The sequence below is a fragment of the Coregonus lavaretus genome (assembly GCF_964263955.1).
Source record: "Coregonus lavaretus genome assembly, chromosome: 13".
NCBI lineage: Eukaryota > Metazoa > Chordata > Actinopteri > Salmoniformes > Salmonidae > Coregonus > Coregonus lavaretus.
In genome coordinates this window covers 12,769,405-12,791,921 of record NC_140000.1, presented here as the reverse complement: position 1 = coordinate 12,791,921, position 22,517 = coordinate 12,769,405, and the positions used below count along the sequence as shown (strand labels likewise).

General features: G+C 43.8%; 2 protein-coding genes across 2 annotated transcripts in view; one reads left to right on the top strand and one right to left on the bottom strand.

Annotated features, from left to right (window-relative positions):
- The window catches only part of LOC311139364 (sperm acrosome membrane-associated protein 6-like), a gene marked incomplete at its 5' end in the record, with an annotated part of 1,014,348 nt that overhangs the window by 357,902 nt on the left and 633,929 nt on the right, over positions 1-22,517 (top strand). The window lies entirely within an intron of this gene.
- Positions 52-20,083, bottom strand: LOC311140207 (uncharacterized protein). Its single transcript, XM_084175159.1, has 9 exons — positions 16,834-20,083; positions 16,191-16,353; positions 7,658-7,766; positions 2,940-3,141; positions 2,191-2,279; positions 1,949-2,026; positions 1,545-1,712; positions 1,053-1,158; positions 52-968 (listed from the first exon to the last, which is right to left on the bottom strand). Exons 1-9 carry the CDS (start codon positions 17,489-17,491, stop codon positions 475-477), a joined length of 2,067 nt encoding a protein of 688 aa, XP_084031285.1. The 5' UTR covers positions 17,492-20,083; the 3' UTR covers positions 52-474.

Here is a 22,517-nt window from a genome sequence, read left to right as displayed (position 1 = left end):
GACAGATTGTGCATGTGTCCGTGTGGTGCTATGCAGGAGAAGAAATAGCAGTGCATTGGAAAATAACTTTATGTAGAAAAATATATTATTCAAAGTAAACAACAAAGTTAACCTGAAAAATGATCATGAATTTCAAGTAAGGCAACATTCAAGACCTGGTGGAGCTCCAGTTTTGAAACAGCTCATCACACACAGTGACAACAGTTCTGAATGAAGTCTATTTAGGAAACTGCAATAACATTCATTCTTCCAGTGTAGGTTTCATTGCATTAGTCTCTTTACAAATCCATGTGCAGTCAGATGACAAATGCATCCAGCTGAGAGCTAGAGGTACATAATCATACTGGCATAGGCTCTATAGTCCAACAGTAGTAAACAAACAACTGTTCCTTCTTGTTTCAAGCTCAAGTCCTTCTACTCACCAAACAGTGGTGGAACCTAACTCAGCAGGGACACTGAAAGCGCACCTCTTTGTCAACTGTTACCTCTGCCCACGCTGCTTCTGACGCTCGTGATGGAGACATCTGATTGGTCGCTGGAGGGCCAGGATTGGCCAGGGGTTATTTGGGAGGCGGGAGAGACAGTGGCTGGGTGAGGGATGTTGGTGTGGAGCAGGATAAAGGGAAGCTCTGGATAAAGATGTCTCTGGACTCCAGGGGAGTAGTAGGCTAGTAAAGGTCCTATTTGAGCATCAGTGATGGGGGACTGGTGGTGAATTACTGGAGGGTAGCTGTGGGTCAGTGAGTAGCTCCTTCTCTGGGCCAGGCTGATGTCCACTGCAGTCATCATGTTGGAGCCAAGCTGCTCGCTCTCCTGGATCTTCATTGGAGACTGGCGGCCTGACAGGCTCTCTACTGATTGGCTGTGGGGAGAGGGAGTGGGAGGCGCCCTGGGGGAATGGGACGCGCTGTGGTGAAGAGGCGACGCTGTGGGAGTGGCCAATGGTGAAAGGCTGGGAGATGGGGAACCTGGGGACAGAGAAGGGGTGTGATGAGTTTACTGTGTGCCCGAATGCACATAAGTGTATAAGTGCGTGCTCGTCTCACCATTACCTCTGTTCTGTGAGTGGGGTGTGCTCCTGTGTGGTGAGGCTGGTACACACTGCTGAGCTTTGGGCTGCTGGTTTCTGGAGCCCTTCCCTCGTAGTACATCGGTTACCTGAGAGAGATCAAAATGGTTCGGTTATCTGAGAGGACACATTAACAGTGCTGCAATGACAACTAGTGAGTTCACGGCATCTCTGTGGCCTGCTACTGATAGCATTCCTTCGGTTATTTGTGTGTTTTATTGTTGGTACAGTTTGTCATTGTCAGTTTGTTGTTGCTTTGCCGCCGTTGTGAGGTATTAGGTACAGCCACTAGAGGGAAGCACCCACAAGGATTAGTTCAGTCCTATGTCCACACTATCGTTCATTTAACCCACTAACTTCCATTTTTATTTTCCTACACATCTCTGTAAAGCTATTGATTGGCGTGAAACGGAGAGGGGAAAAAATGACCATTCCTCTTACATAGATTCAGTATATTAGTTCTCTCCTCCCTCACCTCTTTGTTCTTGGCCACCATCGTTGGGGTGTCATTGTGGTAGTTCTTCACACTGTTGTCGGCTCTGTTCTTCAGTAGCAGCCTGACTGTGTCTACCTGGCCTCGCCCACAGGCACTGTGCAGGGCCGTGTTCCCACTGTACGACTGGCCATTCACATTACAGTCATTCTGATGAGGAGGACAGAGGAAGCGGGAGATTGATGAGAATAAATAAAAAGAGGGAGGAGGAAAAATAAATAACATGGTCAGGCTTTAATGGCAATGTGTAACAAAACAGAATCACCGTTATTTCTTGTATATAATCTTCCCTGGAAGGAAAGAGAAACCTACAGGGGAGGAGCTACAGACCATTTAAATATAGACGAGGTGACTTCAGTAGAACAGCTGAGTCACAAGAGCCTTACCTCTATGAGGAAGTGCACCATGTCCATATTGTGATTCTCTACTGCGTGTATGAGAGGACTGCGGCCACTCTTGATGTCCTTAGAGAGAGGAGCATGGGGACACTCAGTAAAGTGGACCTGTATTTAATGTCATGAGTATTACCTGGTATTGAGTAATTGGATGATACAGTAGGTTCAGTATGCCAGAATAACTCAAAGCCCATTTGAAATGCCCCAGCATTAAGGGGAGGAAGGTGACTGACCATTGCGTTGATGTCTGCCCCAGCATCCAGCAGCATTCTGGTCAGCTCCTTGTGTCCACCCTGTACAGCTAGATGGAGAGGGGTGAGGCCTGGAGAGAGTGGGGGAAACGATAAGCAGTTAGGGAGAGAATCACACGCTCCAGAGCCCATGTGTATTCTAGGGGCTTTCTGCTGTTTTGAGTACAAGGCAAACCATGCTGTGCCCAGACTTGTCACACTGACACACAGACCACCACAGCAGGAAATGCCCTCTTCCCCTCTCTGCCTCACACACCCACCACCATGGGACCCATAGCATGAGTCAAACAGGGGGGATATGTGATAGTAATAACAGTGGATTAAGCTCTAATCATGTCAAATGGGTAGGTCACTTTCAGTGCAATTCTTCTCAATTTACACAACTTAAGTCAGTCAAGCGACAATTTGTAATGTGTGCCACATATAACGTTAGTATCAGTCGCAACACACATATTCCCACATCAATATGGGAATTTCCATATATTAGGCGTGAATGTTGTAAACACTGTGGGGAGTTTACTGGCTTTATTTGGGGTAGTAGTATACATCCTAGATCTGTTACTGTTTTAGCCAAGTCATTGTCATGTCTGGCATGACTACCACAAAGGAGCTGGCTATAGCAGAAACAGACTGTCAATTAGGCCACATTGATATGAATTTAAACTAATCCCCTGAATTGTCTCAATTGAAATGGAATTGAGCCCAACATAGTAGTAGCAGTAGTAACTTACCCTCATAGTTCCTGACCTCCAGGCAAGTCAAGATGGAGGGGTGGGAAAGGACCACAGAGAGGCAGGCCTGCTGACCGTGTTCACAGCAGAGGTGGACCGCTGTCTGACCGTTACGGTCCAGAGCCCCCGGGTCAGCACCCGCACGCAGCAACGCCCCCACCAGTTGGGCCTGATGGGTAATCACAGCCAGGTGAAGAGGGGTCTGAGATAAAGAGGGTGATAGAAAATGAATCTTTAGACAATCTCATTAAACAATAACATTTTAAAACCAGGGGCCTCATAACCGTTGCATAAATGTCACACTAAATATCTGCGTGCAACATTTCTGAAAAGACTGCGCACGTACAAAAATTTAGATTTATAAACTTGGCGCACGCCATACATACGCGTATTTCCCGTTATAGACCAGTCCTGAAACTGCGCGTGTGAACGAACATTAAAACTCCGCCTGGAAAACACCCATCATTCTCCTTTTATGGTGACAATAACGCCCTTATTTGTTGTATACTTTGAAAGTATTCGAATTAGGCGAGGCCGTTTTCTAAAGGAAATGGCAATAGCGAACTTGATCAAATGTCTTTGGAGGTGATGGCAGAATGTTAAACTTTTGCAGTGAGGCCTAGGCTATCTGGAAGACAACAACAATTGCAAATTGCTGTGGACCTGTAAACATATCGTTTGAATTAAATAGGGCCTAATGTTTAGCATTTACTTTTTCTCAAACCTATGCTGCACTGCCCGAATTCTGTAACATTGTCTACTTAGTGGTAGCCATATTAACTGTCTGTTCACCTGTTAAATTCTACTGCATGTTATAAACCATGCTTACTTTGATGCAAAGAGCAAAATACTTGACACAATAGCGTATCTAATCGGCCCAATTAAATTAGAGATGTGCGTGGTAATTTATTGTAGGTTATGGCTACTTAGGGAATATGAACCCATCATGGCCAGAAAAGGTGAAGAATGTATTCTGCAATGGTTATGAAAATATGTATTGTGTATAAATGCAATATTGTCTACTCGAGAAATGTGAAATTGCAGTATTCAGACTTAAGCTACAGAAGTAACCTACAACCGTCTGTTCCATCATTAATAAACTGCGATTCGGATCGGGTGGCATAGAGCAAAATACTTGAAATAGCTTGTCTATTTACTATTGTGAAGTGGGTCCAATTAAACAACAGATGGGACAAATGATATCCTTGTTGTAGGCCTATATGCTACCTCGTGAGTATGAACCATCACAGAAAAGGTGAGGAATTTATTATGCAATGATCATGGAAATTAAATAAATAATAGCCCAGGAAATAGATGCCTATTTCTAATTATTTTAAAATGCAAAGATTCTCTCCTCACTAACGGCAAATGATTGCATGTTGTTATTAACCTGTTTATTATGAATAAGCGTGTCCATCATATCCCCCATTTGCACAAAATACTAGTCTACTTGCCACTAGAAAATGTGTGTACGCATGGTCTAAAGTTTGCGGGAAGGTGAGCACATTTTAACGTCAAGTTCAGTTTTTATAAATGCCAACTTTTGCGATCGAACCCACTACCCTGGCGTTACAAGCGCCATGCTCTACCAATTGAGCTACAGAGGACCACAAAAACGCCACACATGATGGTAAACACACCATCAAAGTCCAAAAAAAGCTAGGAAATGGCATCCACCAAGGTCAGTGTGAAGATACAACCCCAAAAGTTTTTTTTCTTGTTTAAAAATTAGGTGCACCTAAAGTATTTGAAAGAGAAGGAATGCTATTTCTAGCCAGGTTTGATATGATCAATGTTTTGGTCTCAGGTGACCGGGACAGCCCATGTTGTGTTGGAAATGTTGGTGATTCCAGAGACATACAACTATGAAGTGGATTGCCGATTCAAATTTACTGAAAGCACTTGAGCAATCCAGTATCTTCCAGAGGCGATGGCGAATGATTAATTGATTAGTAAAACCCGATTGATAACCATGTTAACTTTGTCAGTGGTCCAATGTCCAGAGACATGCAGAAAGGGTTTAGGGAAGTCACTTGATCTGGAATCTATCATACTGAACAATCTCAGTGGTCAGGATGATGATAATTTAGTTTCACTTTTGAGCCAGGAAAAGCACCTAACTACAGTATGTGGGTGTGTGAGGGGTGGGTGTGTGAGGCTATGTTCCTGTAAAGAACAGGAGTAAAACACAGAAGCAGTGGCGGGAGAAAACACTGGTGAAATTCCTCCAATGTCTCAATGCCAGTGGCCCTCACTTCCTGAGAAAACACTCCTATTTCCCTGAATCCTCAGTGACTCATGACTGATCACACACTAGTGTTTGACCTCCCATGAACTACCAACACAGTCTGACTCAGTCATCTTGTACATCCTAGAATGTCGCTGAACATGAAGCCGTAAAGGACGTAACCATCAACATGTCACAATACTTAATCCAAGGCACAGGTCAAATCAAGGCTTTTATGATGGTCCAAAAACACTCCAAAGTTCACTGAGTTTACTACTAGCTTCCTGTAAGCCATTCCAGAATGACAAACAAAAACAGCGCAGATAAGGGGGGGGCAGAGAATGGGGAAGGACAGAAGGCGGAGCATAGGGTAGGAAAGCCAGGGAGAGGAATAGCCGGAAGCGGTAGACAGGAGGCAAGGGGAAAGACAGGATAAGAGGGGGAAAATCCCTTCCCTCTCCCCTGCTGGCTATGTCCACAGAGTTGCATTCCAATGAAATGAGCTGATAAACCAGAAGAACAGAGGAGTGGAGGGAATGGGTGATTGTGTGCCAGACAAAGATAAGGATATAAAGAAAAAGGGGGAGGAGGTAAAAACAGTAAGAGAAACTAAAGGTGTGCATAGGGTGTACTTCCTGGTATGACCTGTTCATGTTCTAGTTGTGCAACTTCCCAGGAAAGACTAACAAAGGCCCATACCATGGAAGAGCTCATATTACAAGTTATTTAGAAATATAATTGTGAGGTGTCATTTGTATAATTTATGCAGTTATAGGAGGGGTCAACTCACCATGTACTGAGATAAGATCACAGAGAGATAGAGAGAGACTAGCGCAGAAAGGGAAAGTCCTTAATTCTACCCTCTAAACCTCAGCAACAACATATGTTGAGAAACAGCACAGAGCAGGGGGGGGGGGGGGTGTCATGTGACTTCTCGGAATGAGGATACTAAGTGCACATACATATGCACTGTAGAAGCCTCACACAATACACTGCATGCCACAAGCATACACACAAAGCATAATGTACAAAGTGGCAACAGTAGCATCAAGGATATGGTCATTCATTTGCAATATCTGAACAGTTTCCAGGGAATTTGCATAACCTAATATGGGAGTAGCATTGGCCAGAGAGAATTGGGAAGTGCACCAGCTAGTAGATGTCAGTGTTTGGTTAGTGGTAGTGACAGTGTGGGAGTATCAAACAGCTGTTTCATAGCACCAGTGCTGCAGCCGATCTGGTAGTCGCACAATGCACATGCAACTCTCAGTACTGATATTAACTCTGTCAACCTGTTTAATTTAAGTGACCACTGAAGTATTGTTTGGACTGCATAACAAATATTGAATTGCTTAGAATTGCTAGAGAAAGTTATGTATGGACCAAAAGTCCTGTTTTGTATGATCATCTGGCATTGTCAAAAGAGCTTTGCAGGCTTTATGTAAAAGTATTGTGCAGTGTTTAAGATTTTTATTTTGGGTTACAGACTATCCTATTTAGTCCTTTACTTGTGATTATCACTGACAAATCTAATAAACAATTCGAAAATTGGTTCTCAGGCTTGGCAATAGGTCTGTGCTAGATAACAAAAGTACCCTATCTGGTAGTCACATTGTGGCGAGCATCATGTCTCTCAGCCTGGACTGAAATCTCCACCTGGCTCCTCACATGGCACGATTGTATGCAGCTTGTCTGTTAGACTATACACTACAGACAGGATATCACTGTAAATGCCTCAGTCTCACCTCAACGGTGAGAACACACAACAAAAGGTACCGACGTTATTTCTGGTAAGTGAGCGATGTGTTGTCTGAAACCCAAGCTCTGTGTGTGAAGGGTTCAGGGTGATTAACAGGGCTGCAGAGGGGATGTGGCATTGACAGGACATGGTGGCACGCTGGAGGGGGGAAGAGGGCTCATTTGAAAGTGATGGGAAAAGGTCATGGGGCATTGATTGACTGAGATAGGCGCAGAAGATAGAATCCAACAGACAGAAAAGAGAACAGAGCCCAAAACAACGAATATCACTTCAGAACACACAGCCCTGAACAAAGGATACCAATCATAGCACATCCTTCCAAGCAATAGTTTTGTGCGTGTGGCTTTGGCCTGCGGTAAGCACAAGTAACCAGAAACTTTACATTTCTTCTGATAACCGGCAGCCGAGATGGGTGCGTCTGTCTGTGTACGGTAAAGAGAGGCTGGGCGAGGAGGAAATCAAGGACTTCCTCTTTCACACCTTTCCTTGTTATTGTGCTCTGAAGTCTGCAGTGAGTGGCAGGTGTGTGTGTGTCTCTTTCTACATTATCAGGACCCCAATGTCCTGAAAAAGTAGGAAAACAACTTTTTTGAAAAGTCTTTTTTCAGGTCCTGAGTTTTTTTCAAATGCTATTTTAAGCTTTAGGGGTTAGGGAAAATATGATTTTTTTCACTCCAAAAAGACCTGACATTTCTGAAAACACAGCTGTGTGTGCTCATGCATGTATCTCACCTGTCTCAGGTTGTTGTAGATGTCCAGGTCTGTGTGAACCAGTCCCAGGAGAAGGATCATCCTTTGGACCTGAGCTTCCTGCCCCTGCACAACTGCTATGTGAAGAGCCCTTTAACACACACACACACCTGAGTCAGAAAACTACACACAAAAATAAAACAGGTACACATACACATTCTTCCACACACAAATTCAGATATTTAAACCAATAAATGCACAAAATAAATTTTATGACACACAAACATCCTTTTCACAAACATCCTCCAACATGATTGTAAAGTGGCTGCTGATCTGTCCTGACACAGAAACCCACTGACACCCTGACTAACCTTTAAGCCAGCTAACTAACACTGGGCCAGGATAGGAACTGATTGACTGACCTGAGAAATCCTATGGCCTACAAACTGTTGGACTGACACATTAACTGGCATGTGATGGCTGGCTGGTGTATGTAAAACCTTTACACAACTGCGGTATAAAGTTTATACAAGCCTACAATATGTTTTGACAAATTCAGGCTAACCCATAACCTATATATTACTGAATGACTGAGCACTGGCCAACTTCACTTGACCTATGACCTGATTCTCCACAACTGACAGTTAGGCTGAGAGGAGAGCATTGTGGTACGTGACTCATTACAAAGGCCGTTGAAAACTGATCAAGGTGACTGGGAAACTGATATTTATATAGTATGTAAAGTGAAAGAACAGAGGCAAACATGGAAACATGGAAGAAAAAGACAGGAGTTCTTGATTTTAAAAAAATATTATTTTTTATCAGAAGCTAATTCCAGTAACCACTCGTTTGGTTTTATGTAATTTCCTGTTGAGTGACAATGGCACAGCCCTCTCTGTATTGGGAAAGATAATCACCATTAGAACTACTGTCTCTATTAGGGGCTTTCTGGTTTTTTCTTCTGTGTCTTTCAGCTTCCTCCAATGAATATCAATCGTAAATACAGAACAAGAGAAAAAAGGTTACGACAGGAAATTGGGTAGGGACATTTTTCGAGAGAATCATTTAAAAGTACCTTCACAGAGAATTTTGGGTTAGCACAAATGTACGGTAATGTAAGCTTTTTTTACTACTTCCTGATCTGTTGTCCATTAAACAGAGTTACAACAGACTAAAGAACATATTGATGTTTGGCATATCTACCAACTGCACATACAACTAAAGACAGTCTGAGGAGATGAGTAACAACATATTTGCATACTGCAAAGAGGAAATGGAAGATAAAGAAAATACATAGGCCTACACACAGAGAGACCATCTATCATGCATTGCTCAAAGACAACTCTATGACAGCTCTTATACAAAACAAACATAGCGGAAAACCTTTCATCTCCAGCATCCTCCTTGTTTGCTTTCTAACACTGGTCAGAAATGGTACGTGCTGCAGGCCTACACAAAACAAATGGTATGTCCCGAGACAAAAACATTTGTCATTCTCTTTTAGAGAGTTGTGAGTTTATGTCATACATTCCTCCACATAACTACACTGAACAAAAATATAAACACAACATGTAAAGTGTTGGTCCCATGTTTCATGAGCTGAAATAAAAGATCCCAGAAATGTTCCAAAAGCTTTTCACAAATTTGTTTACATCCCTGTTAGTGAGCATTTCTCCTTTGCCAAGATAATCCATCCATGTGACAGATGTGGCATATCAAGATGCTGATTAAACAGCATGATCATTACACAAGTGCACCTTGTTCTGGGGACAATAAAAGGCCACTAAAATGTGCAGTTTTGTCACAACACAATGCCACAGGTGTCTCAAGTTGTGGGAGTGTGCAGTTGGATGTTCATTTCTATACCATAAGCCGCCTCCAACATCGTTTTAGAGAATTTGGCAGTACGTCCAACCGACCTCACAACCACAGACAACGTGTATGGCGTTGTGTGGGTGAGTGGTTTGCTGATGTCAACTTTGTAAATAGAGTGACCCATGGTGGCGGTGGGGTTATGGTATGGGCAGGCATAAGCTTTGGACAATGAACACAATAAAATTAGATCAATGGCAATTTGAATGCACAGAGTTACCGTGACACGATCCTGAGGCCCATTGCTGTGCCATTCATCCGCTGCCATCACCTCATGTTTCAGCATGATGATGCACTGCCCCATGTCGCAAGGATCTGTACACAATTCCTGGAAGCTGAAAATGTCCCAGTTCTTCCATGACCTGCATACTCACCAGACATGTCACCCATTGACCATGTTTGGGATGTTCTGGATCGATGTGTACAACGGCGTGTCCCAGTTCTCGCCAATATCCAGCAACTTCGCACAGTCATTGAAGAGGAGTGGGACAACATTCCACAGGCCACAATCAACAGCCTGATCAACTCTGTGAAGGAGATGTGTTGCGCTGCATGAGGCAAATTGTGGTCACACCAGATACTGACTGGTTTTCTGATCCACGCCCCTACCTTTAAGGAATCTGTGACCAACAAATGCATATCTGTATTCCCAGTCATGTGAAATCCATAGATTAGGGCCTAATACATTTATTTCAATTGACTGATTTCCTTATATGAACTGTAACTCAGTAAAATCTTTGAAATTGTTGCATGTTGCATTTATATTTTTGTTCAGTATACATTTTTGTACTAGTCCATAGCTTGAGCCAACAATGCCCTTAGCATCGTCACAAAGTGAACACAGGTTGAATATATATATTTTTAATATCTCATATATATATATATATATATATATATATATATATATATATATATATATATATATATATCTCACAACTAATGTTAGAGGGCTCGTGTGTGAGATATGGAGAGGTCAGTCATACAGCTTAGCTCTGTTTTGCCAGGCAGAGAGAGACAGACTTGACAGCTAAAGTAATTTTTGGGTGCCAAGCCAAAACATTGAAATTCTTTCTGATTTTGATTAAGGCAAGTCCTAACGGAACACTTATCAGCATATGGCCTTGGGTGGATCTCATAATTGCCTCTCTTGAAGACAGGTGCGTGCCTAACTGCACTTATGAGCAATTAAACCTAACATTATGCATTAGGAGTATATTGTGTTATACACGGCAGTATGTTACTAATACAGACCGATCATTGAGACATTGTTCATCCCTGATCAACCTGTGTCACGGTAGGCCTTCATATTCACACACACTTAGTGGCTGGATGGATGCATCTTTCACAAAACAATCACAACACAACACGTACAATGCATAGCACAGGTGTTGAGATATGTGGTAACATTATACAGAGCCAGAGGTTTGGAAGTGGGTGTTTGACTGACGTCAATGCAGATGGCAGGTCTAACCAATCACAACCAGCCATCTCATCCCTGTAGCTAGTGTAACAGACCAAAACATGTCAACAAACCATAGCCAATACAACCTTGTTTTCCTAATTTCTTGATCAACTTGAGCAAACACAAATCAATCTTTCACATAGAGAAAGACAACAGGGATGCCAGTTTGTCTTTGTAATTTAAACAATCTCCATACAAGTGTAGTTCTAACCGGCACTGTGCTGACTGGTGCAAACTGAAGATGACCACGAGAAAGAGTCTCATAACAGTAAAACATGTGTGACAGTTAATCCCCCCCTCTATCGCAATCTGACCTGACTGTAACGGCCATACAGCACAGTGACGCCACTCAGCCATCTGATCAGTGTGAAAAGCAGAACTTGTGTTTGGCTGTGTGTGTCGGTTCTTTCCTCAAAGCTCCCCTTTCCGATAAGTGAGAACCACCCATCACCACACACCGTACAAATACCCCTCACCATGTTCACAAGTACCCCTCACCACGTTCACAAGTGTATCTGTTGTAGGGCTGACCCCATTTAGTCTACTGTTTAGTCGAGCAGTCTAAAATAAATTATATATATATACATACTACCGTTCAAAAGTTTGGGGTCACTTAGAAATGTCCTTGTTTTCGAAGAGAAAAGCAATTTTTTTGTCCATTAAAAGAACATAAAATTGATCAGAAATACAGTGTAGACATTGTTAATGTTGTAAATGGCTATTGTAGCTGGAAACGGCTGATTTTTTATGGATTATCTACATAGGCGTACAGAGGCCCATTATCAGCAACCATCATTCCTGTGTTCCAATGGCATGTTGTGTTTGCTAATCCAAGTTGATCATTTTAAAAGGCTAATTGATCATTAGAAACCCCTTTTGCAATTATGTTAGCACAGCTGAAAACTAGAAGCAATAAAACTGGCCTTCTTCAGACTAGTTGAGTATCTGGAGCATCAGCAATTGTGGGTTCGATTACAGGATCAAAATGGCCAGAAACAAAGAACTTTCTTCTGAAACGCATCAGTCTGTCCTTGTTCTGAGAAATGAAGGCTATTCCATGCGAGAAATTGCCAAGAAACTGAAGATCTTGTACAACGCTGTGTACTACTCCCTTCACAGAACAGCGCAAACTGGCTCTAACCAGAATAGAAAGAGGAGTGGGAGGCCCTGGTGCACAACTGAGCAAGAGGACAAATACATTAGAGTGTCTAGTTTGAGAAACAGACGCCTCACAGGTCCTCAACTGGCAGCTTCATTAAATAGTACCCGCAAAACACCAGTCTCAACGTCAACAGTGAAGAGGCGACTCCGGGATGCTGACCTTCTAGGCAGAGTTGCAAAGAAAAAGCCATATCTCAGACTGGCCAAAAAAAAGAAAAGATTAAGATGGGCAGTCTGAGATATGGCTCCCTTGCGCAAATAGCCAAGACCTATGTCTGTCCAGAGCTCACTGTAGCGGTGTTGACCGAATCAGTGCACTTCACTACCATCTTCATTTGCCTAAAAACTCCCACCATATCAACATTAGCACTCAAGTGATCACAGTGATAATAGGTCATACATCAAAAACCACTGACTGGGTTCTCCCATGCAGTGAGGAAGCAGAATGAATGAATATGCAGCAGTCTTTTCTTCACATAGTAAACATGTATTTGTGGAGTATGTGAGTAGACTACAAACTGGCATTCTTGCAGCACAATAAGGATGGCATCAGTTCTGATTCAATAGAGTCCCCAGATGAGTATCTGCGAAGTGCCTCTCCCAACATTCCTCAAAAAGCTATCAACACCTAACTGACCTAGTAACAGGTGTCTGAGATTATCACACACTTTAACATGGTTCCTCTCGCTCTCTTTCTCTTTCTCTCAAGATGAAACTGCGCTCTCTCCTGTTCCTGGAAGTGGGGCAGACCACAGCCCCAGATAACACAAAGCACACTGACGCAGTAGTGCTGGGTCGCTCACACACACACACTGAGTGACAGAGACTGGCAGTGGCGTACATGTGGTATCCTGTTTGGGGGGAGAAGAGGGAAGGTGGGTTGCTGTGGCCAGCAGACCAGCTGAGAGAGAGATGACTTTAAGACAGGCGTATTAAACAAAAGGGAACCAGAAACACACCACAGTCCAACTTAAAATAAATATTTATTATTATTATTTTGTCATTTAGCAGATGCTCTTATCCAGAGAAACTTAACAGTAGTGAGTGCATACATTTCTTACTTTTTGCAAACTGGTCCCCCGTGGGAATTGAACCCACAACTCTGATGTTGCAAGCACCAAGCTCTACCAACTGAGCCACTTGGGACTCCTGAGACTGGAGCCTGACATAGCCTTCATGGTTCACCTGTTAGTTTTTGCAATGGCAGCACTATAGCTACTTCCTCCAGTTTATTGACCCCTCCCCTACCTACAGGTCTGCATGGGTTGGAAGCATATCCCTGGCCAAGCATAGCGGTGAGCCAAAGTTGTTGGGTACTATACATGTGGTTTGCAAGGAACTGCTGCACAAACTTCATCCCAACCTGTATTCTATAAGCATGACTATACTCATCACAAATACATTATGCACTGTCCCCATGTTCCTACACTAACTGACTACACACCTGTCTCGCATTCAAGCAGCTAGATGGACAATGAACAGGGGAGTGTGTCACAGAGGGGTGAGAGATGAACATGGGAGTGTGTCACAGAGGGGTGAGAGATGAACATGGGAGTGTGTCACAGAGGGGTGAGAGATGAACATGGGAGTGTGTCACAGAGGGGTGAGAGATGAACATGGGAGTGTGTCACAGAGGGGTGAGAGATGAACATGGGAGTGTGTCACAGAGGGGTGAGAGATGAACATGGGAGTGTGTCACAGAGGGGTGAGAGATGAACATGGGAGCGTGTCACAGAGGGGTGAGAGATGAACATGGGAGTGTGTCACAGAGGGGTGAGAGATGAACATGGGAGCGTGTCACAGAGGGGTGAGAGATGAACATGGGAGTGTGTCACAGAGGGGTGAGAGATGAACATGGGAGTGTGTCACAGAGGGGTGAGAGATGAACATGGGAGTGTGTCACAGAGGGGTGAGAGATGAACATGGGAGCGTGTCACAGAGGGGTGAGAGAATGTGAGCGAGAGATAAGGTAGGAAGTGATCAAAAGAAAGATTGAGAGAGAGAGTGAGTGAGTTAGAGATCGATGAGGGAGAGAGAGAGCAAGCGGTAAATGAGGAAGTGAGGAGCGGATGTTTGGGTTTTTCAGCTCATTCATATAAAAACACAGAGAGAAAATAAAAGAGAAAGATACAGAAAGACCTGAGAAAACCGCAGTCACACATTGAGAGGCGCACGCTCAGAGGTTTTCCCGAAACTGAGGGGCTCAGAGGCGCTGAGAACTGAGGATCAACACCCCATTGACGTAAGCACGCACGCATGCACACACACACACAGGGATGGTGGGGGGCTGAGAAGCGGAGCTGTCTTTCGGCTGAAATCTAACTTTTCGTCAGACAGACCACAATACAAGTAGGTACCAGCCAGGGAAGTTGACTTCTTTACAGTCTACCACTTCATCAAGTAGTTTGACTTCATAAGAGCAGCGCCCAAACATGAGAACAGCACCCAAAAGCCCCAGTGCAACCGCCTAGGTACTGTTTGATTAAAAAAATGTACATAAAAAAAAAACACTAAAAAACAAGCACTGAAATGCAAATGCACTTTTATACTGATACATTTCCTTAAACATCTTGTGATCAGATGGCAAGGTGTTTTTTCCTCATGATTGGTTTCAGTGCCGGTCCCTGGGCTCTACATCACATGAAATCATCCCAAACGGAACTGCTGTCTCTCGAAACCCACCGCCAGGTCTGCACTTTCTCGATCATGTGTTTGTTGCGATGGCATGCAAATGAGTGACACACAGCACTTCAACTACAGTAACATGACTTTGCAATGCCATTCCTGGATGGACTTATGATTTCAGTCACATGAGTGTCTTTGTGTCGTCCTCTCAGTTCTGTCAGTGAACGGGTGAGTGCTTAGGTGTTGAAGGTCGGAGAGGGCATCGGTGCGTGAGGTTGGTATTAACATGTGATTGAATGTACCCCACCCACTCCTTAACCTCTAACATAAGGTGACCAGACGTCCCCGATTTCCAGGGACAGTCCCCGATTTTGGTGGCCTGTCCCCGGCTAGTACCGGAAATGTCCCAGATTATCCCCCAGAAAGAAAAGCAACTCTGAAGTAAAATTAAGGCTGATATTTCAGTAATCAAAAGCTGTATTGAATCTGATTTCAATGTAAAATTAGTCTCACCACCTGTATCAAACTTGCTTTCTCCCTTCTATGAGAACATTTGGTCAGTGATACATTGTAACAACTGCATTAACAACCATGTACATTGCCAGAAAACCTTTCCAATAGCATATGCTACCAAACTGGGGTGATTAAAAAATTACCAAGATTGGCTAAAATTAAGAAAAATGTGGAGGGTTAAATCATGTCTGTGTTATAAATAAATAAAGTATTTGAAAGGACTGTAGCAGAAATGTATAGTTAAATATAATTCCATGGGATCTTCCTTCTGTGCACGTTATATTTTAAATCTGGTCAACTTACTCTAACAGTCATCCCAGCTTCCCAGAGACAAGCCTGTGTCTCCTTATGAATAGTCACACAAACAATGCAAACAGACACAGAAGAGGACACACACACACACACAGTACAGATCACAGAGGTCAAATTCTATCCCAGAATCCCCCTCACCTAGTGACACTTCCCCTGTGCAGCAGAGCAGAGAATTGACTCCATTAATCATTTCAGAGACAGGAAGTGAAATGATGGTAAAGATTGTGGTGGGGGTGTGTTGGGTTAAGGGTACACACAGCACACTCCTCTCTCACCACCAACACAGCCAGGTGAATCATAGACCATAACAAACCAACACAGCCAGGTGAATCATAGACCATAACAAACCAACACAGCCAGGTGAATCATAGACCATAACAAACCCACACAGACTGTGTGACAACTCCTCTCCCTCCAACACATACCTAACTGATCAGGGTCATATGTAAAATGTTTTGAAATGGAAAACAGAAAATGACCTACTGAACTCGACCCAGTCCATAGCTCCTAGCAGGAAGTAAGGGTTAGTAAGGAACCCTCAGAGGGCAACAGTCCTACTGTAGGCCCTATCTGCTTCATGAGACTTAAACTGAAGTTGAATGTATGTAGGGTTTTCAAAAGCAAACATACGTGTCGCCGTCGTCATCTTGGAGCTTCGCCAGGGCAACATCTGCCAGCAGGTGTTCGTTGTGTCCCGTCGGGTAAAGAGAAGACTGGAGGTGAGAGACGGGCACGTTTACAACCAGGGGTGATCTGCTGTGCATTGAGTAGAATGGGTACCCTGGATAGGGATCTGGGAGACCGAGGGGGAGAGAGAGAGATGTTTGGTACAATGCTGTGAAATAAGGAAACTACAGGTGACACATTGACAGATTTTCCAAGTTTTTAATCAGTTCAATCATTTATCACTGGAAGGGCTGGCGAAACAGCTTTTCAATGACTGGGGTTCCAAAGCAGGACTAACCATCACTGCACAATGACACATTCTATGAAGGAACATTCCACTGAAAAAAACGTTTGACAAAGGCAAATGACCACTAACTGCTTCAGCAGTACATTCTCTTTCAAACCAATAACTTTGATTGTGGTCAAATTAATACAGTTATTAGATGACTGTCTGATATGATTACGCATTTTGTTCTGCTCTATTAGGGGGGAAAAACTGTAGCCTAATGAAAATGCGATGGAATAAACTGTGAATAATAATGTAATTGGCTGTACACTTTCTTTTAAATATTTTTTCACTTGTCTTTTGCAAGGGCGACTAACTTACAGTAAGGGCGGAGTGCTTGCATTGAACGAACCGGATCGATGCTTTGGTGTCCATTATCAAAACCGCTGGCGGCGGACAATTGTCTGTGTGGGACCGATGCCAGGGAACCGTCGTCGCTCTTTAATAAAATCTTTGGAGGAGTCGGTCTGCAGCACAACTCTGTGTTTTTGTAGGGGGATAAACGCCCATCTCTCCCGGGTGGCGTATGTGACTGTTCCGGCGTCTCCCATTCGGTAGGAAATTGACGTTTCCTAAAAGGAAGCCTCGAGGAAGATCTGTCCTGTGTTTGTCTGTCTGTTGTGCTGCTCTCACCAGGGTTCGGAGTGAATGGCCTGTGAGATGTTGCAGCTCGGGAATGTTTTTTGTTCAGAACTGCCGGGTTTTCTGTGTTCACAGGAGCTTTTGTCAACGATGATCCACAATGATACTCCAGCGGCTCCACAGTGTGGCTGGGATTTCCGTTTGACCAGTCATCCTCCGTGAGGGGGGCAGCGGGATACTGCACTCTCCTCCAGACGGGTACTCCGCTGTCCGTGATGCGACCTTTGCTGGTGTGAGTCCTTTCGGCGCCGCTCCCACGCTCCCTCGTTGTGGTGCGCAGATCCAGCGGCGCTGTGGTTTGATTCTTGTGATCGTTCATAGTCATAGTCCTCGGCATGAACACGAAGCAAGTATCCTGGAATCAGCCTCAGGTGTTTGAAGTCTCAAAACATAGCAGTGACTCAAATGTCAATTCAATTTATGTTTTCTATAGCCTAGGCACAGTCCCCTTCTCCACGAAAGTATCCAAATGTTGTTTTGCATTAGGAGTTTAATCATGTAATTTGCCATGCCAACAAGAATGGCTCGAGGCTATTATCCAAATCCATAAATGTTCATATTGAGAAAATTTGTGTCAATTGATACTAATTTAAGCTTCTTATATTAAATCACACAACTGACTTGTAGTAAATTTACAGAATATGATCAATAACCGACTTTTGAATAACCTAACTGACGGTAACACACCTGCAATATAACTGCAGTTAGGCAAGTGAAGAAAATCAGTAGGCTATTCCTTCTATTATTGCACCGACTGAAATAGTCCGTGTCTCTCTCTCATTCACACAACCAAATCCGCGAATCTGGGGGTTTCCCCTTTCGGCGTGACGATTAACTCTTTACCTTCCTGTTTGCAAACTGAAACAGTGCGCTCTGACAGTCTTTTTTTTTTTTTTTACCAACACCTTTAAAATATGAAAGGTTTATTGTAGCCTACGTAACTGAAATGTTCAAGACTAATTTAACATATTTGATTGATTTAATTCACTTGAAATGTTAGAATTTGTGTTTTACCCCGGTTTAGGCTATGGATTAGCCTAGTATGTCAACGATGCCAAATGCTTTTTCGGATTTTAATTTAGGACTAGCATAAACGCTGCTAGAGACAGCAAAATGGCACGCAATGCTCGTATTCAGCATAGAGCGCATTTGGCACCAGGAAATTGTGAGAAAAAAGGGTTTGATGCATGTGATCTAATCCAGGGGTGTCAACTCATTCCATGGAGGGTCTAGTGCCCTCAAACTCAACTCTTGACCTGGAAGACAGTTTTTTTTCATTGTTGCTCTCTAATCAGGGACTGATTTAGACCTGGGACACCAGGTACGTGCAATTCATTATCAGGTAGAACAGAAACCAGCAGGCTCCGGACCTGGTAGGGTAAGAGTTGAGTACCCCTGGTAGTGTCTGCAGGTTTTTCCTTTCAATTAAGCAATAGACAACCAGAGAGTGGGGAGTTCCTTACTAATTAGTGACCTTGCTTCATCAATGAAGTACAATGGAGGAACGAAAACCCGCAGCCACTCGGCCCATCCGTGGAATGAGTTTGACACCTGTGATCTAATCGGTCAATCGTATGGTGACTGTCTTTGGCAGTTGCCAGTGTCATTCCACTGTAGTTTCGACTGTAGTTTCCCGGGGTTTACCAATTCAGCGGGATCTCCCCTCAGTTGAGAGGCCTATTGGGGATAAACTCATATCCTGTAGCAGTAACTGGATGGAGCATTGACTGGATGACTCTGTCTGACCATCTGACCTCTGTCATGTCATTGAAGCAAGTAACCTTCTGGGCGGCGGGTAGCCTGGTGGTTAGAGAGGCAAGCCAGCAACTGGAGGGTTGCCAGTTCGAATCCCGGGTCTGACGGGGGAAAATCTGATGGGCAAGGCATTGTGCCCTTGAGCAAGGTACTTAACACCACACAACTCCTCCTCCATAGGTGCCCAATGTGGCAGCCTCCAACCTGTATATGTATGTGTCTTTTGGAGGGGTTGAAATAAAGCAGAGGTCAAATTTCAGTTGGACCTTGTGTACAATTGACAAAGTGATCTTAATCTTAAATAACTTTCTGATCTGGGTCTCTGTGTCGTTGTACATCTCACTCCATCAAACACCACACCTCCTCGCAATACACACTTCTCACTCAACCCTGTCAGTGCCCGCCCCCAGTCGATTCTTTAGTTACCAGGGTCAATTTGGGACTTTCCTCAGATGTATCGAAGTGTGGAACCGCCAACGGAAAATCAAGCTTTGTGTCTAAAGTCCCTGAAACACCCTGCTGAATCTGTGCTGACACGTTGTGCAGCTGCTGGATACAGTGGATAGTCAAGGTGCCTGTGTGTGGGATGGGGTGGGATGATCATTACCATGAACTGTGGGAGGCAGGTAGCCTAGCGGTTAGAGAGGCGAACCAGCAACCGGAGGGTTGCCAGTTGGAATCCCGGGTCCGATGGGAAAAATCTGATGGGAAGTGAGCTGAAACCAGAGGGTTGCTGGTATCAAATCCTAGATTCCATTATCTGCTGTTGTGCCCTTGAGCAAGGCACAACAACAGCTCCCCGGGCGCCCAGTGTGGCAACCCCTAGTACCTCTCCAAAAAAACCTGTGTGTGTATGTGTGTCTTTCGGATGGGTTGGGTTAAAAGCGGAAGTCAAATTTCGGGTGGACCTTGTGTGCAATTGACCAATAAAGTGAAACTAATCTTAATCTGTTAGAGCTGCCCTGGCCAACTGTACACTCATACAGCACCCACCTCTTCATGACTGTATGAGTGACTTCGGCCCTTATTTAATGTGTTTACACTAAGCTTGTCAGAATGCAGAAAAGTGAAGCATTGCGTTAAGAACAGGGCCTTTTGTGGTGGTGTAGGGGTGAATGGACAGACAAGATGGAACACCCTGAGCCAGTGAAAGGAGGTAGGACTGCATGATATAGGCCAAACATCCAATAGCGATTATTATTTTTAACAAAAGATTGCGATTTAACTTGCGATATAGATCAAAACACTTGGATGAACTGTTGGAAGCATTTGAAATAGAATTGCCTAGTTAAATAAATAAATAAAGAAAAATAATGATTTATATTAAGAAGCATGTAAACTTCTAGTGAATCTAACAGCAAGGAGCAGCCACGAGGAGAGGTAGAGAGATGACAAACACGCGGCCTATTGGTGTTTCAAAATATTGCATGCGATATGGATATTGCACATGTCAATAATGCGATTTCGATGTGTATTTGATTAATTGTGCAGCCCTAAAAGAGGACCACGGCCACTTAGTGTCATTAGATATACACTCAGTGGCCAGTTTATTAAGTACACCCATCTAGTACCGGGTCGGACCCCTCTGTAGTGATGGTCAGCAACAATGTTCAGAAACGCTGTGTCATTCAAACGTTGCTCAATTGGTATCAAGGGACCTAACGTGTGCCAGGAAAATATTCCCCATACCATTACACCACCACCACCAGCCTGTACCGTTGACACCAGGCAGGATGGGGCAATGGACTCATTCTGCTTACACCAAATCCTGACTCTGCCATCATCATGATGCAACAGGAACCAGGATTCGTCGGACTCTGACCAGGCAATGTTTTTCCACTCCTCAATTGTCCAGTGTTGGTGATCACGTGCCCACTGGAGCCGCTTCTTCTTGTTTTTAGCTGATAGGAGTGGAACCCTGTGTGGTCGTCTGCTGCAACAGCCCATCCGTGACAAGGACCGACGGGTTGTGCGTTCCGAGAAGCCGTTCTGCACACCACTGTTGTACTGCGCTGTTATTTGCCTGTGTGTGGCCTGCCTGTTAGCTTGCACGATTCTTGCCATTCTCTTTTGACCTCTCGTCAACAAGCTGTTTTTGCCCACAGGACTGCCGCTGACTGTCGTGCATGAAAATCCCAGGAGGCCGGCCGTTTCTGAGATACTGGAAATAGCACGCCTGGTACCGACAATCATACCATGCTCAAAGTCGCTTAGGTCACTTGTTTTGCCCATTCTAACGTTCAATCGAACAGTAACTGAATGCCTCAATGCCTGTCTGCCTGCTTTATATAGCAAGCCATGGCCACGTGACTCACTGTCTATAGGAGCCAATAATTTTTGTGAACAGGGTGGTGTACCTAATAGACTGGCCACTGAATGTAAATTGACAACAAACTGAATGTCACAGGCACTGGAGAATGATGCAGGGGAGACCTCAAATCCTGGAAACATTGCAACATACACTTGGAAATCTCTTTGGTGCAGTGAGCTGCCTCACGCTCGGACTGTGAACTTGTTGCCAGTGGCGCCATCATGTGGATGTTGTAAGTATAGCCTGGTTATAAAGACTTCTACCAGGCTAATGCAGTTCCAGTCTCTGCCACTTGTAAGCAGTAGAGACCTAATCATACAGCAAAGGTGCATAGAAGAGGTTTTCTCCATTTGGCAAACTGTTGACTTGGCTTCATCATTATCAAGCATTTTATCTTAACACATCCCATGTCCTTCCAATGTGCTACTGCTTAATGATGTCTCTACACTAAACCTAACACCCAGGCCTAAAAGCAGCCAAGAGAATGATTGCCTTACGATGGCAAGCCTCACACACTCTACAATGGATTTCCTTATTCATGAACTTATTTATGAGCTCAAATTGAACTGTCATTGTTTCGACATTGTGCAAAATCAGACAATATTAAAATATGGACTACAACACTTGACAGTGTGTATTTGTGTAATGTCTGTTGGGTTGTGTTTTTTGTCCTGTCAACCAAAATATAATAAAAACTTGATTAAAAAAAGAATAGAAAAGATGCATACATGAGTCTGTGGCGGTTTTTAGACACCTCCAACTTTATCCCATTGGGATGGCATTTACCGTTCTCTCTAGATAGTTTCCCTTTACAAATGTAACAACAGAGAAGAATATGGTGGTAACAGTTAAATGCCAATTTTTCATTGAATGCCTTTGTATTTTCTGCTTGGTCCCACAGTCTCACAAAGGGAAGACAGCAGTTGGGGGCTGCTTTAAACATTAAACATCGCTGGGCCTTGACCTGCAGTGCAGTGACTTCACATACATCCTGTAGCACAGTGCTGTTTATCTTTCTGACATCTAATCACTATAAGTTTCCACAACTCTCTCTCTCTCTCTCTCTCTCTCTCTCTCTCTCTCTCTCTCTCTCTCTCTCTCTCTCTCTCTTTCTATACTCTCTTTTTCTCTTCTCTACTCTCTCGCTTTCTCTCTACTCTCTACACTACACACTCTCCTTGTGGGCATCCCCTGTTTCCTCTTCCCCCCTCCTTTCTAAGTAATCGGTTACCTCTAAGCCCACAGCTATCTCAGCCTCACTCCACCTTCACACACAAAGACTACAAACCTGTTTGTC